Raw genomic sequence first — 16,927 nt, forward strand, 5'->3', positions numbered from 1 at the left:
ATCTGTAGTTAAGGGGGAGCAAGTGAGGGGGTATGGGAATGTATGAAATTTTCATTTTTTGGTACCTGTTTGTAAGTAGCCCGCTGGTCAGCTAGGGCTTATGGATATTTTGAGGTGGGTCACCTAATGGGTCTGTTTGCATTCAGCCTGGTGGTCACTGTGGGACCGTTTTACCTTTTTCAGGTTTCTGTTGCTTAAGCCTGTTGCCTAATGGCAGCTTCTACATTCCCCTCTGTCAGATTGACAATGACAAATCTTTGGTATTTGTGTGGAGGTCTCATCTTCAGTAGATGCTTCATGCTGAACGAGGGGAGTGTCTTGGAATCCTTGTTGAGCCATCATTCATACAAGGATTTGTTGGATTCTAAAAGAGACAAATTTAACAAAGATTAAAAAGAGGGGGCCAATAATTAGGAGTATGATTATTGAGGCCAGGGGTCCTAAGGAGGGAAGAAGCCAGGATAGCCATGACCGGGTTTCTTTCCAAGAAAGCTATCCTTGTGTCTCACGGTGCCAGAGGAAAGAAGCCACTCAGATACGTAGGTACATATTTTGCCTATAGATCAAGATGGCGACTGGACGGGATGCCTGAGTGGCTCAGTCAGTTGAGTGTCTGACTCTTGATATCAGCTCAGGTCTTGATCTCAGGGTCAAGAGTTCAAGCCCTGCATTGGGCTCTGCACTGGGCATGAAACCTACATAAATAAATAAATAAGTATGTAAGTAAATAAAAATAAAAATAATGAGGTCATGGGTAGAGATGATGACAAAAGGAATAAAGATATATATATATATATATATATATATATATATATATATATATATATATATATGGAAGAGAAGACATTGGGTTAAAGACATATCCAGGATTTTTGGGAGATTGGTGACCTGGTGGTAGCAAAGGCAGGAAACTTTTGTTGGGGGAAGTATGATCTTTAGAAAATTTGAGTGTAGGGTAGGAGAGCAGAATTTTAAGGTTAAAATGTACTGGTGGAAATTCAAAATAACTACTTCCTAAGTGCAGGCTTTCTAGATCTGTGATAATTGAACATATCAGCTTTCATAACTTTGGAAGTTTTTGTCCTTAAGTTTTTTTACTCTTCATTTTTGTATTGTGATGAGTCCCTCGCTTGTGGTCTGTCTCTCAAAAACCAAACCAAACCAAAGGGAGAATCTTGATAAATTCATTTCACAGCTTATAAGAAATACCATTTGTATACTGTAGTGCATCTACCACAGTAAGCACTCAATAAATGTTAGTTGTTACTGTAGTTTTTAAGTTGCATGTGCTTTTTTATTGAATTCCAACAACCACCCTGTAAGATACATACTATCATTCCCGTTCTGTAGCAGTCAGTGGATGCTACAGTTCAGAGCATTTGAGACTTGGTCAAGGTCAACCCGGGCTCTTTTAGGGAAGTGGCTGTGTTCACTCAGAATGCTGTTATCGTGGTTGGAGTGGGTGTTTCAGCGGCCCAGTTGGTATTGGCTGGTGAGTGACCCTGCTTTGCTGTGAGCAGCATTCTATCCAGAGAACTGCTACATATTTGTTTTCCAAAAGTATAATGACTGGTTAAAATTGATTTCTGGCATTTTGAGGTGGTCATTAGGAAAATGAAGTGCCTGGAAAGAGATAGTAGAGTGCAACTTAAAAGTTACCTGGTCTGATCTTTCCAGAGAAGACATCCGGATGGCCAGCAGACACATAGAAAGATGCTCAACATCGCTCATCATCAGGGAAACGCAAATCAAAACCACAGTGAGACATCACCTCACGCCTGTCAAAATGGCTCGAATCAAAAAGACAGGAAATCACAAGTGTTGGCGAAGATGTGGAGAAAAAGGAACACTTGTGTACGGTTGGTGGGAATGCACACTGGTGCAGCCACTGTGGAAAACTGTATGGAGCTTCCTCAAAACATTAGAAATAGAAGCACCGTATGACTCAGTAATTCCACTACTGGGTATTTACCTAAAGAAAACAAAAATACTGATTCCAAAAGATACATGCACCCCTATGTGTATTACAGCGTTATTTACAATAGCCAAGATACGGAAGCAACCCAAGTGTCCGTCAGTAGGTGAATGGATAAAGATGTGTCATGTACACACAATGGAAAGTTATACAGTGATAAAAAAGATGAAATCTTGCCATTTGAGACAAAATGGATGGACCCTGAGGGTATGATGCCAGGTAAAATAAGTCAGACAGAGAAGGACAAATACCTTATGATTTCACTTACTTGTAGAATCTAAACAAACAAAAAGCAGAAACAGACCTTCAGATGCAGAGAACAAACTGATGGTTGTTTGAGGGGAGGGCTGTGGGAGGCTGCACAAAATGGGTAAAGGGCCGTGAGAGATACAGGCTTCCAGTTACGGAAAGAATAAGTCAACAGGGATAAAAGGTACAGCGTAGGGAGTGTAGTCAACAGTGTTGTGATGGTGTTGCGTGGTGACAGTAGCCACGCTTGGGGTGAGCACAGCATAATGTGTGCACTTGTGGGACCACTGGGTTGTACAGCTGAGACAAGTGTAACGTTGTGTGTCAGCTGTACTTCAGTTAAAAAAGAAATCACCTGGTCTGAATTTGTACCATAGCCTCTGGTTAAGCGGTGATGACAGGAGAGGTGATAGCGGAGTTAGGAAAAGTTAGCAGGAAAAAGTTGAAGAAACTTACTGCATTTGTGTCACCACCTTTCTGCTGGCAGCTTGTAAGCAGATCACCGCTAATAACGGCCCGTGGCTAGGAATAGCGCTGCAACTCACCTGACAAAGCGACCTCCTTCAGAACTGCCAGGTGGATCGTAAATAATGTGGTGTAGACGAAGACTAGGAAAAAACGATGGCAACAAGTGGTGACATTTAAATCACTCTGTTGAAGAGTTACCTGAGTATACTTCCTACGTCCTTCCATGGTAGACTTTCTGATCAGCCTCTGAAGATGAGATGGATGTCCCTTTCCTCGTACGACACAGTGATTTTTCCAGTGCTGTCAGACTGCCAGGACTCATTAGCACACTATCTAATAATGAGGAAATAAGAGACCTGCTGCGGTACCAAAAAGGTTTTCGGGAATCTTTTCTAGAAATTTCTAGAATAACTGTTTTCTAGAAGTCAAAGCCAGAAAAGTTTTCTAAAATTTTATTTGTGTCAAGAGAGTATTTTTCTCATTTTGAAGATACAGATATACATGTTTCATAGCAAATCAATTGGAGACTTGACCTTGGACTAAATAATACCTTATTCTCCATTTTGTTGTCATATCATTAAAATAAAAGCAAAAATGTTTCCCTTATTGCAGCAGAAAGATGCATTCACCATTTGAAATTTTAAAAATGCAGATTAGGGGCGCCTGGGTGGCTCAGTCGGTTAAGTGTCCGACTTCAGCTCAGGTCATGATCTCACAGTCTGTGAGTTCGAGCCCCACGTCGGGCTCTGTGCTGACAGCTCAGAGCCTGGAGCCTGCTTCAGATTCTGTGTCTCCCTCTCTCTCTGACCCTCCCCTATTCATGCTCTGTCTCTCTCTGTCTCAAAAATAAATAAACATTAAAAAAAATTTTTTTAAAAATGCAGAGTAAGCAAAAGGAAGGAAATAAAAATCATCCATAATTCCGTCATGAGAGATAATCTCCATTCAAATTTTATTTTTGAATTGAAAAACATCCTAAGTATAATAATCCAAAGTAAATGCCAAGATTTCTTTAAAAAAGGGAAATTCTCTAGTGTTTGAAGTTTTAGAGACACCACAAGAATGTTAAGATATATTGCCTAGGGGCGCCTGTGTGGCTCAGTCGGTTGAGTGGCTGACTTCAGCTCAGGTCATGATCTCACAGTTTGTGAGTTCAAGCCCCAAATCAGGCTCTGTGCTGACAGCTTGGAGCCTGGGGCCTGCTTCAGATTCTGTGTCTCCCTCTCTCTCTCTGCCGCTCCCCCACTCGTGCTCTCTCTCTCGCAAAAATAAAATAAAAACATTAAAAAAAGTTTTCAAAAAATATATCTTGCCTAAGCAAGCCATAGTCGTTTCAAAATAGCTATGCCATTTATAGAAGTGTGCCTATTAGTTTATCTGAATTTTAAAAACATAATTCCACACCATTCCACTTGATTTTAGAATCTTTACTGCCAGTGCATTAATTTTTTACCCAGTCTTTGGTTGTGTGCCTGAAGCTGGTCTGTTATTTTCATTCTAATCCCTGGCTTTGTCACATAATTGTGTGTATCTTTTCTTTGAAAAGGAAAGGAGCCCCTGGAAAGCCACAAGGAGCCCTTGGGAAGGGCTCTTCTGTGCTGATTCTAGCTGCACAGAGAAGACGGAACACAATGAGATGGGAGTTGGGCCGGAGACCCTGCGAGTCCTGTGAGCCCACGGCCACGCCCTTCTTACTCTGTCTTAATAGTTGTATTAAGACAATATTTGGGTTAATAATCTACCGCTTTCAACTGAGTCAGTCTTTAAATTTTTTTTTTCAACGTTTTTTATTTATTTTTGGGACAGAGAGAGACAGAGCATGAACGGGGGAGGGGCAGAGAGAGAGGGAGACACAGAATCTGAAACTGGCTCCAGGCTCCGAGCTGTCAGCACAGAGCTCGATGCGGGGCTCGAACTCACGGACCGCGAGACCGTGACCTGAGCTGAAGTCGGACACTTAACCGACTACGCACCCAGGCGCCCCTGAGTCAGTCTTTAAAGTTTGGTTTTACATTTTTTTTTTTTTTAATGTTTATTTATTTTTGAGAGAGAGAAAGCGTTTGCGTGCACAAGTTGGGGAGAGGCAGAGAGAGGGAGTCACAATCCAAAGCAGGCTCCAGGCTCTGAGCTGTCGGCACAGAGCCCGATGCGAGGCTTGAAGCCACGAACTGTGAGATCGTGACCTGAGCCAAACTTGGAGGCTTAACCGACTGAGCCACCCAAGCACCCCTGGTTTTACTTTTGGTGGACATATTTTAGAAACTCGAAGACATTTTTCCGTAAATAAAAAAAAAGTATTATCCTGTTAAGTTTATCCTATTAAAACCAGAAACCTCTCAGGCAAATCCAGTTGACCCTTGAACAATATGGGGGTCAGGGGCGCTGATCCCCCCCCCCCCACGCAGTTGAAAATACATGTATATCTTTTGACTTTCCCCAAACGTAACTACTAATCCCCTACTGTTGACTGGAAGCCTTACTGATAACATAACCAGTTGATTAACACATATTCTATATGCTATGTTAATATATACTATATTCTTGCAATAAAGTCAGCTAGAGAAAAAGGAAATGTTAAGAAAAATATAAAGAAGAGAAAATGTATTTCCAGTGCTGCACTGTAAACAATCTCTGTGTAAGTGGGCCTGCGCAGTTCAAACCTGTGTCAACTGTAGTTGTTTTAAGGTCTAGCCTTTTTTTTTTTTTTTTTAATGAATACCGTTTTTTTTCTTCAACTTTAATATGCGATATAGTGAATCTCACAGACCAGTTTAGCACAGGAACACTTGATTCTCTGGTTATCAATTTGTTCGCTGTTCTGTTTTTAGTTTAAATTCTTTCCCCTTCATTTAATACTTTATGGTTGATTGATAGTGAATGACAATGAGTGATTCTCAGGTACATTCTTATTAACTTCAAGGTCTTGTTCAAATAATGTTAATGGGACCATTTGGAGTGAAATGCTGTTTTGTGATAAGTGCACTCCTGACGGCCCCATCTATCTCTAGCTTTGAGTGTGGGATGGGTCTCTTCCTTTGCCTGTACGGTGCCTTCTACATACATTCCTTCGAGGATCTCACTCAATATTATGTTCATTTGTCATCCCCAGGAGATTGAATTCCTTGAGAGCAGGAACTAGCACATATAAACAGTTGCTGAGTAAATGCATGAAAGAAAGAATAAACAAAATATGGCAGTTTCAGGTAGCTCGATGAGACATCAAAATGTTTTGGTAAAGAGCATAGACTCTGAAGCCAGAACCCCTTGGATTCAAATCTTCGTTCCATCATTTATTAGCTATGTGTCCATAGACAGCTGTATGTGACATTTTTTTTTTTAAACGTTTATTTATTTTTGAGACAGAGACAGAGCATGAATGGGGAGGGTCAGAGAGAGGGAGACACAGAATCTGAAACAGGCTCCAGGCTCTGAGCGGTCAGCACAGAGCCCGACGCGGGGCTCGAACTCACGGACTGTGAGATAATGACCTGAGCCGAAGTCGGCCGCCCAACCGACTGAGCCAGGCGCCCCTTGTTTTGGTTTTTCAAATATGGGGGTAATTAGACTACCCAACCCTTACAGGTGTTGCAGATTAAATGAGGCTGTATGTGCAAAGTGCTTAGAACAGTGCCTGTATATGTTAAGTGCTATGTAAGTGTTTGCTACTATTGTTATTAACCCCCCCTTAAGAAAAGAGTCCTGGCGGGGAATAGTGGATGCCCTTAGGAAATTCATTCTAGAATTCAGTTTTTCTCCTGTCATCATGAAGAAGTGCTTTGTCTTCACTTGGGGTTCAGGAGCCCTCAGGTATGGGAAGGGGTAGTGGCGGTCTTCTTACATCAAAAGTGGAGAACACTGGTACCTTCGTCAGTTGTCAGGCTGCACGGGCTCACTTGAGCTGGCAAACAGCTTTTCATTTTGGCTAGGAGCATATCGGCAAAGTATTGTAGCACCGTTAACTCAAGCGGTCTCTGATTCATCTTAATGCCGAGGATAAAACAAATTAGCTGTTAATTGACAAGGATGGTTTATTCGGTGTGTAAAATCTTTAACAACAGTGATCCGTGGGAGAGATAATAAGGGAATTTTGGATGATAAACAGGAGTGGGGAAGATGCAATTGAAAGTTGTTGGGTTTTTGGGTTGGGTTTTTTTTTTGGCAATTTCTAAGATTTTATTAAAATGGGTTTTTTTAAGTTTATTTTGAGAGAGAAAAAGAGAGAGAGAGAGCGCCCGCGCGTAAGTGCAGAAGGGAGAAAGTGCAAAGAGAGAGAATCCCAAGCAGCCTCTGCACTGTCAGTGCAGAACCCACACCTGGCCCCATCTCATGAACCGTGAGATCATGACCTGAGCTGAAATCAAGAGTCAGACCCTTAACCAACTGAGCCACACAGGTGCCCCATTGACATGAGTTTTTAAATATTTTTTAACGTTTATTTATTTTTGAGAGAGACAGAATGTGAGCAGGGGAGGGGCAGAGAGAGAGGAAGTCACAGAGTCTGAAGCTTCCTTCCTGACAGCTCGAGAGCTGTCAGCACAGAGCCCGACGTAGGGGGTCGAACTTGTAAACCATGAGATCATAACCCGAGCTGAAGTTGGATGTCTAACTGACTGAGCCACCCAGGCGCCCTTAACATAAGTTTTTAAAAACAAGCATCCACACCAATGTGGGAGTGAGGATGGGAAAAGAGCAGAGGGCAGGGTAGGGCAGAGCAAGACAGGGGGAAGGAATTGTGCTCTATTGATACTAAAGCTCCAGGTTCATCCTACCGTGGATTTCTTATTCCCCAGAGACACGTGGTCCTTAAAAATTGTGTACCACTTCTTCAGGATGATCTTGTTACAATGGGTGCCATTTTGGGCTGTGATCAGCTTCTTAAGGTCCCTGATGGATGTTATCAGTGTGGCGGGGACCTTCTTCCCCAGCTGGTCATTACAAACAACCTCGACCATCCTGTCTGGAGCTGGAAACTCCTGGCACCCGCCGATGCCACAGCCTCCTTGCCCTGGAGCCAAAAGATTTTTGAAGACTGTCTGTTGCATTGACTGATTTTTCAAAATCGAATGATTTTTATTCTTTGTGTAAAGTGATCTGTTGGATATGATTGATTTTATCTAGCTGTTGGCCTCAGGTATATTTATTTTTGGTTGTCTCCTTCCCAATATTTTATTATAAAGAATTTCTAATATACACGAATGGAAAAGGATTTTTCAGTGAACATCTTTGATATGCTGAACACATAGATTCTACCACTAATGTTTTGCTCTACTTGCTTGATCAGGTATCTGTGTATTTACCCATTTTTCTATCCATTCCCTAATACATTTTATATTTTTATATATTTGGTTAGGTTTATTTGATAAGAAAGTCATCTGTATGGGAAAAGTCAAGTTTTTCAGCCCCTAAGATGCTAATAGTGCCATATACATACCCGAAGCAATAAAGAATTGCACAGTTAGAACTCCTCTTACTGGCAGGATTCTTTAAGGATCAGAGTGGGGATAGAGAAAGAAATGTGTGGAAAAGTAAGTACTTGGGAAAATAATTCAATATAATAGGTAGCTTCATCAAAACGTTCTTTTTCATATAGTTTGTTTTTTAGTTTCACTTTGCAAGCTCAAGCTCAGTTGTTATTGTTTCCAGTAAATGGCAACATTTACGGAGCAGAAGAGGAACTAAAACTTCATAGACTTTAATAACTTTATGAAAAACTTTATAAACTTTATAAAAAGTTATAAAGAAAATTCTTGCAGGTTCAAATTCACAATAAAGTACACACAAGCACCTAAGATGTCCGTTTGTGTCAACTTTCCGTCCCCTAAACAAGTTCCGGAATCTAATTGGGTAGCTTTTCTTTTCCCCACTGGTATAGAATCCACCCTGCTAGCTCTTTGGGAGTCCTGCCAGCAACTCGAATAGGTCACAGGGCAAAATCTTGATTATGATTCAAAAAAGAAGGCGTAGTCTTCTTTTCCTCATGAACTAAGGAAACACTCACTAGAAAACTGCTTCTTGTGGGAGGGCAGCTTTCGTTTGCTGTTGCTTTCGGGGGGTCATGTCTATTAGAGATGCAGAGTTGCAGAGTCACTAATGAGCATTTATCCCTTTTACTTTTAGTTCACTTCTTTAACTGAGATGGACATGATATAATCTCCAGTGAGTCAAAGGATGGCGTCTAGTCCTGTGCTTCCCACCGAGGATGAACAGGTTTCCTTGGGCATCGATGGTCGCCATATTACACTGCAAGGTAATTACGGTTGGGTGGGGTGACACCCATCGCAACTGTGGAAACCTTACCCTCATCTGGTCTCAAATCCTACCGCTTTCTGCCTCTCTTCAGTATTTTTCCAATTGTAGAACCTTGCAGTATGTGTACATGTCTTTACTGCTACCTCAGCAGTCTAAGAGAGTAAGAAATACCTGGAAGGAATTGGGTATCTTGGTTTCTCATTCTTGAGTATATGCATTTCATTTGTAGTGAAAATAGTTAACCATGGTTTGCTTGGAATTGTTTGCACTCATTTTGCATCTTTTTTGCATAGCCTCTTTTAAATGTACATCCTTATTTTGTCCAAATAGAAAAGAATAGTAGTAGTATTACAAGTGAATGACCTTTCAATCATATGAATCGTGTGTGCATTTATGCAGACCCAGTACTGACTGTGTTTTTTTTAGTGCTTCTTGTGGAGTCTGGCAATATTTGTTTTTGCACTTTGAAAATTCATTAGACTTTTCACCCTTGTTGATAAAACAAATCTTGGAGCTGAGTAAAGTTAGCTAGTGTAGAAGAAATAAAGCTATGGTAAGCCTTTGAAAATATTTATGAGACTATGTTATTTTAAAGTAATCTTTAAGATTATGTAGGGCATTATACAAAATTCTTCGAATGTTACTTAGAAGCCATAGATTTTGAGTCATTTTATTTTGTGCTTTATTTTTTATTTTTTTAAAAAAAATGTTTAATGTTTATTCATTTTTGAGAGAGAGACAGACAGAGTGAGTGGACGAAGGGCAGAGAGAGAGGGGAACACAGAATCTGAAGCAGGCTCCAAGCTCTGAGCTGTCAGCACAGAGCCCCCCATGCGTGGCTTGAACTCACAGACTGCGAAATCATGACCTGAGCTGAAGTCGGACGCTTAACTGACTGAGCCACACGGGCCCCCTGTACTTTATTTTTTATTGAGGTATAATTGACCTACAACATCTTACTAGTTTCAGGTGTACAACATAATGATTTGATATTTATGTGTACTGTGAAATCATCACCACAGTAAGTTTGGTTAATATCATCATATATAATTACAGATTTTTTTTTCTTATCACGAGAACTGTTTAGATTTGCTCCCTTAGCAATTTTCTTTCCTTTTCTATTTTAATGTTTTTATTTTTGAGAGAGAGAGAGAGAGAGAGAGAGAGAGAGAGAGAAAGAGAGTACAAGTAGGGGAGGGGCAAAGAGAGAGAGGGAGACACAGAATCTGAAGCAGGCTCCACGCTCTGAGCTGTCAGCACAGAGCCCGATGTGCGGCTTGAATCCATGAACCGCAAGATCATGACCTGAGCCGAAGTCAGATGCCCAACTGACTGAGCCACCCAGGCACCCCTCTCTTAGCGATTTTCAAATATACTATACGGTATTATTAACTATAGCTGCTGTGCTGTACATTACTTCTATTTGAGTCATTCGTGACTCCCCAAATGACTTTCTGATATTTTTAATTAGAAAAACATGATTTGAATGATTAGCTTCTTGATTTGGGGGTCAGATGCCTATTGCACTAGACTGTGCCTATATGTATCAGGCTTCTATTTTTATTTATTTATTTATTTTTAACATTTATTTATTTTTGAGACAGAGAGAGACAGAGCATGAACAGGGGAGGGGCAGAGAGAGAGGGAGACACAGAATCTGAAACAGGCTCCAGGCTGTGACCTGTCAGCACAGAGCCCGACGCGGGGCTCGAACTCTCATACTGCGAGATCGTGACCTGAGCCGAAGTCGGACGCTTAACCGACTGAGCCACCCAGGCACCCCTGTATCAGCCTTTTAAAAATAACTGTAATGTAATTTGTGTAGGCTAAGAAACATAATATGTTGAAGTAGTACTTGAGGTAAGAATTGTAAAGGTTTTCAGTAAGTATATTTTTTATAGTGTCATACAATATCCATAAGTAGCTGGAATAAGTGTGGGGGGGGGCTGGGTAAAATAGATGATGGGGATTAAAGATCGTACTTGTGATGAGCACTGGGTGATGTACAGAACTATTGAACCACTATATGACACTGTATGTTAACTACGCTGTAATTTTATGTTAAATTAAAAAAATTTCATTCAACTGGAAAAAAAAAAAAAAAGCCCTGATGTTTTCTTGTTTTTCTCTGAAGTTTTGGTGGCAGGTGAGTAGGAGCTCATGTAGCCTGAAACATATCAGGAAGAGAGTGCATCACTAAATAGTAACATAAATCTAATTTCTGTTTCTAGCTCTGGCACTTGCTAGTTCTTTGAACTTGGACAAAAGGCTTTATCTTTTTTGAATCTCAGTTTCCTCACACTTAAGATACAGATGGTGATGCCTGTGTTGCTTCTGTGTTTTGAAGGTGAACAATGATACATAATGCATTCAAAGGGCTTAGCTCAGTACCTGACACAGAGTATGAGTTTAATAAAGGCATTGTAACTTCTTTTCATTTTTTATTTATTTTTTATTTTTAAAGTTTATTTATTTATTTTGAGGGGCACCTGGGTGGCTCAGTCGGTTAATCGTCCGACTTCGGCTCAGGTAATGATCTCGCGGTCTGTAGGTTCGAGCCTCGCGTCGGACTCTGTGCTGACAGCTCAGAGCCTGGAGCCTGTTTCATATTCTGTGTCTCCCTCTCTCTCTCTGACCCACCCCTGTTCATGCTCTGTCTCTGTCTCAAAAATCAATAAACGTTAAAAAAAAAAAAAAACTAAAAAAAAAGTTTATTTATTTATTTTGAGAGAGAGATAGAGAGAGAGGCAGAGAAAGGGAGAGAGAATCCCAAGCAGGCTCCTACTGTCAGTGCAGTGCCTGACATGGGACTCGAACTCACGAACTGTGAGATCATGCCCTGAGCTGAGATCGAGAGTTGGATGCTTGACCGACTGAGCCTCCCAGGTGCCCCTGTAACTTCTTTTTATATATTTACAGTCAAAATCTTTGTCCCCAAAGACTTCTTGTCTATGAGCACACAGCTAGAGTAGAAACTGCTTAGTGTATAGAAAAAAATTATAAACCAGAGTCTGGTTTTTACTGGTTTTTGGTTTTGTTTTGACATTTTTCTATTCAGTGGCTTCCCATCACATGTGGGATAGTCTAGACCTCTTGGTGTGGCTCACAGGCTCTTCCGGTCTGGTGCTCCTTTCTCTCTGCCCTCGTCTCCCATTTCACCCCCATAAGCACCCTGTGCTCCGGCTGTATGGCTGCCTGAGGGTCTGTACTCCCCCTGCCTGTGTGCTTTCGTGCAGGCTGTCCTGCTGTAACCCCCTCTCCTCTTCCTGCTGGAAGCAATCCAGCTCACCTATCCCTCGTGGATCCCTCATCCATCCCCAAATCAGCTGGACTCAGCCTCCTCCTTAGCCGTGCTCTCTCTTTGGCTGAGATTCACACTTCCTCCTCTGTTCTCCTGCAGAACTTATTTTAGCACTGATAGTATTACAATGATTATATCTCATAATGTTTTCTTCCCCACTGCAGTGCGTTCTAAGACTTCTATATCATAGGCTGTAGCATGCACAGCACTCTTGTGCACATTCAGTCCTCACAACCACGTTGTGAGGTAGATGTTTTTATCTTCAAGGTACAGAGAGGATCGCTGTGGCTCAGGAAGATCGAATTACTTTCCCAGAGTCACACAGTGAGAGGCAGAGCTGGGCCTTGACCTGGAGGATTGTTTTCTTTCTACTGCACCACATACCCCCTCGCATGTCAACATGTGTAGACATATTTGAAGGAAGGAATTTCCCTAACGTTCTCTTTGGAAAATCTACTTAAATCTTAACCTTATTCTAGTTAATCCATAGTAAACTTACACATCCAGAATATGGATGGGCATCTTCAAGTAACATTAATGATCTCAGGTTCACAAATAGCTCAAAATAATTAGCAAGTTACTAAGAATTGAGTGGTTTCTCATAGCATGTTTTGAATTATACTAGGCTAATAAAGTCTGCTTTACAATAAGAGATAAATACAGGCTGTTTGGCAATGGGAATGTAATATACATGCACTGCCAGTGTGAATGATTTTTCTTTATGATCCATTTAGGGGAACGTAGTACTAGATGCATTGCTCTGTAGGGGGAGAGGAGGAAAGCCAATACTGTAATGTAATCAGATTTATACTGGGCAAGGGGTGCTCACATTAGCGAGGTACACTCAGGGATATCAACCGAGAGGTGACTGTAGAATGAAAGCTTAACTGTGACATGAATACATTTCTCACGGTTAAGTTCTACATTATTATTAGTAGGTTTATAGTTCATCTGGCTGAAGTTCCTTGAGTTGAAAGAAAGAAAGAAACAAAGAAAGAAAGAGGGAGAAAGGAAGGAAGGAAGGGTGAAGGGAGAAAAGAGGGAGGGAGGGAGGGAGGGAGGGAAGAAGGAACTTTTATGTATTTCTTTTTTTTTTATTCTTTTTTTGGGGTAATTTTTGTAATTCTATTTTTTTAATTTACATCTAAATTAGTTAGCATATACTGCAACAATGATTTCAGGAGTAGATTCCTTAATGCCCCTTACCCATTTAGCCCATCCCCCCTCCCACAACCCTTCCAGTAACCCTCTGTTTCTTCTGCATATTTAAGAGTCTCTTCTGTTTTGTCCCCCTCCCTGTTTTTACATTATTTTTGCTTCCCTTCCCTTGTGTTCATCTGTTCTGTGTCTTAAAGTCCTCATATGAGTGAAGTCATATGATATTTGTCTTTCTCTGACTAATTTCGCTTAGCATACTACCCTCTAGTTCCATCCACATAGTTGCAAATGGCAAGATTTCATTCTTTTTGATTGCTAAGTAATACTCCATTGTATATATATTCCACATCTTCTTTATCCATTCATCCATCAGTGGACATTTGGGCTCTTTCCATACTTTGGCTATTGTTGATAGTGCTGCTATAAACATTGGGGCTTTTATATATTTCTAAAGATAACTTTGGTTTCAAAGCAGAATTATTAGCTATTTAGACAAAAATCAACAGATGATTTTATGTACCTTAGTTAACTATGACTGAATGGCAAGCTGTTGACAACAGTCTTAAAAGTATTTGGCTTTGTACATTATGTTATCAGACTTGTATTTCACAAAATTCATGTATGCGTAATGATCCTTGGAGTAATATGAGAAAAGAGATTTTATGTAATATGAGAAGCTCAGGGCCACTGCTCATAAGGAAGTTTTTTTCTTCTGATTTCAGAACATTTTTTAGAGACAGAGACCTACTTAACTTACAATGGCTGCTTTACTTTAGCCAAATGTATCTCAGATGAGACAATTATACCCTGACTTAGAGTAATCGGCTTGAGAAAAAATTAAGTAAGATGTCTGTGTTGAAATGTAGTAACTCATTGTAGATAGGCTATGAAAACATTTTTCCCACGTGTGCAGGGCCTGCAATGAATCAGGCCCAGGAAATGAGGCAGTGCTTTGCTGAAACTCATAGAGCAGGGACAACAAACAAGCAACTTCATCTTTCTTTTTGTTAGTGTTTCGTGTGATGTTTGAGTAAATGTCCTCATGAAGGCCCTTTTTGTAGGGAGATATTTATGTTCTCTTAGTCTAATGAGGAGCATGGTGTTGAAATGGATTGTTGGGAAGGGAAAGAAATGCCGTTTGTGAATGTGAATTTGAGCAGATTAATGTAAAATGGAATTTATTTTCGGCTAGTGCATTTTGTACTACGTTGGACGGTCCACATTTTAAATAAAATGATATGTGAAAGTTCAGGCTACGAAAATAATAAATAAACAGCTATCTTTAAAAATTATTTGCTTTACCAAGATGTCTGTTACAGAATTTCTTTAAATCTTTCCACTGGTTTTCTTATCTGGCAAAATAACAGGTGCTTCCTTTCCTTTAATCCTAAGAAAATACTAAATATATGTTTTGTATGAAATACCACCTGTGCCAAGCTCTTCAGGTGGGAAAGGTGTGTTTGGGGAATAAATCTTTGGAGTACTGGATAGATATGATTATGGAAGCAATAAGGGGTAAGTTGGATGAGTATCACAGAATTTTCAAGTTGGAAGGGACTTTCTTTGTTCTTCATTTAATTTAAGACCAAAGTAGGAATTTCTTTAGTAGTATTTCTGAGACTGAGATCCCTAAGGGGGATGAATTCAAACCCAAGAAGTTTGGGGATTTTGCCTTTAGGCTGTGAGTGGCTATTGAGTCTTGAGGGTGAGAGTACATGGCTGGAGGTCAAAGTGTACTTTAGGAGATCAATCTGGCTTGGGGTGTAGGAAGACTTGAAAGGAGCCAGAAAGTGAAGCTGGGGAAACCAGTTAGAAAGGTTTGCAATTAGCTGGGTGTTGGGTAATGTTTGCCTGGATTAGAATTAAACAGTGAATATGAAAGTATGGGACAGGTGTGAACACCATCGAGGTGAAACGCTCAGCACGGTTCTGAAACTACTGAATCTGGATAATAATAGAGTGGCTCCAAGGTCTAGAAGCTGAGCTGATTGGGGTAATAGTGGTAGCAGCTATAATGTCCACGTTATTAACTCTCTTTTTATTTAGTGTGTTTTCATTAAGTATTTAATAGCAACAGATAATAAGGCCGTATATCAATGTACTTACGGTAAATTGTAGATATAATATGCTGTTCACAAAGAAACTCTTCTCTTGAGAACTTCATGTCATGGGAAGTACAGCACAGGTAGAGGGCCCATTTAAAAGTCAAATAAATCATGAGTGAATTGCGAGCCTACGATGACTCACCTCGTGATATTTTAAGCAGCAGCTATGGTAATCTTGAACTATTTTGGATATTTTCTTTATATATTTCAGATTCCAGTTATTTCTTTATAACACGTGAATATAATTTGTGGACCATAAGAGGGCGTGATACATTTCTGTAACAAGAGCAAATTACTTTGCTTTTGAAAACAACGTAGACCAATGCTTTAGGAAAATGGCATTTGAATACAGAATGTTATCATTAATTAGACAAAGAACTAGGAAGGAGTGTGTGTTCTATTACCTTTGCCACCACACGAGGAGTTAACTTTCACGCAGTCCTGCCAAAATGCTGGTGAATGGTTAACCATCTGTGCGAAGCCATGTAAAACCATGTTCAGCCCAGTTACTGTGTCATTTCAAACAATGCTCGCACGTTTTGTTTAGTGTTATCTTCCAGATGATGTCTTTTAAAAGATTAAAAAACCCTCTATGCCTTCTGGATAGACATTACTTGGTGGAGGGCTTGATAGGGAAACACGGGTCCCTGTAGTTAGGCTGTTACAACATCGAACTTTATTATTTACTGAGTATCCATCCAACGGAGGCTTTCATTTTATGGGATCTTTTTAGACATTATTCATGTTCAGTGGGTTAGATGACAAGCGTAGTGATGTGATGTAATGTTTACTTTTATTCATCTGTTCAGTAAACACTGAGTGCTGACCACGTGTAGCAGGCTTGTTGTTACGGGGACAAAGGTTGAATAGATTGAGCGCCTTGAAGAAGCATGTGGTGCACTGTGCTTCTTCTTGCTGGTATCACGTGAAAGAAGGCGACGTGGGATGCAGATTTCATCCTTCTCATGAAATGAGTTGAAGTCCTTAACTACACAGGGGCCTGCTCCTGATTTGGGTGTCCAACCGAAAATCCAACCACAATATGACTGAATATGCTGTCTCGAGTATCTCTTCCCATTTCAGTTGTAGGGAGGTGAAGAATGAGAGCATGTTCTCTAGAATATTATTTGCAAAGTGAGTTATCTGTTCTGTTTGACTGTAAAAATCAAACATTTTGGTAGGAACTTCCCTGGAGTCAGGTGTCTCCTTGCTGAACCTCTGGTAATTTTTTTTTTAAATGTTTGTTTGTTTGTTTATTTTTGAGAGAGAGCATGAGCATGACGGGGAGAGGCAGAGAGAGAATCCCAAGCAAGCTCTGTGCTGACAGCACAGCCCCAACTTGGGGCTCGATCCCACGCGCTGTGAGATCATGACCTGAGCCGAAACCAAGAGTCGGATGCTCAACCCACTGAGCCACCCAAC

The 16,927-nt window shown here is 40.5% G+C and overlaps 1 protein-coding gene and 1 pseudogene across 11 annotated transcripts in view; one reads left to right on the top strand and one right to left on the bottom strand.

Moving 5' to 3' along the window:
* The window catches only part of SYNE2 (spectrin repeat containing nuclear envelope protein 2), a 343,315-nt gene that overhangs the window by 53,523 nt on the left and 272,865 nt on the right, over window positions 1-16,927 (top strand). For all 11 annotated transcript variants that reach the window (XM_027065882.2, XM_027065880.2, XM_027065884.2 and 8 more), the window contains exon 2: window positions 8,810-8,939. In XM_027065882.2, coding sequence (XP_026921683.2) covers window positions 8,861-8,939 — 79 coding nt within the window. In that variant the 5' untranslated portion in view covers window positions 8,810-8,860. The remainder of the gene's footprint in view (window positions 1-8,809; window positions 8,940-16,927) is intronic.
* On the bottom strand, window positions 7,430-7,681 carry LOC106971321 (ubiquitin-like protein 5; annotated as a pseudogene).

The sequence above is a fragment of the Acinonyx jubatus genome, chromosome B3, assembly GCF_027475565.1.
Source record: "Acinonyx jubatus isolate Ajub_Pintada_27869175 chromosome B3, VMU_Ajub_asm_v1.0, whole genome shotgun sequence".
Lineage (NCBI taxonomy): Eukaryota > Metazoa > Chordata > Mammalia > Carnivora > Felidae > Acinonyx > Acinonyx jubatus.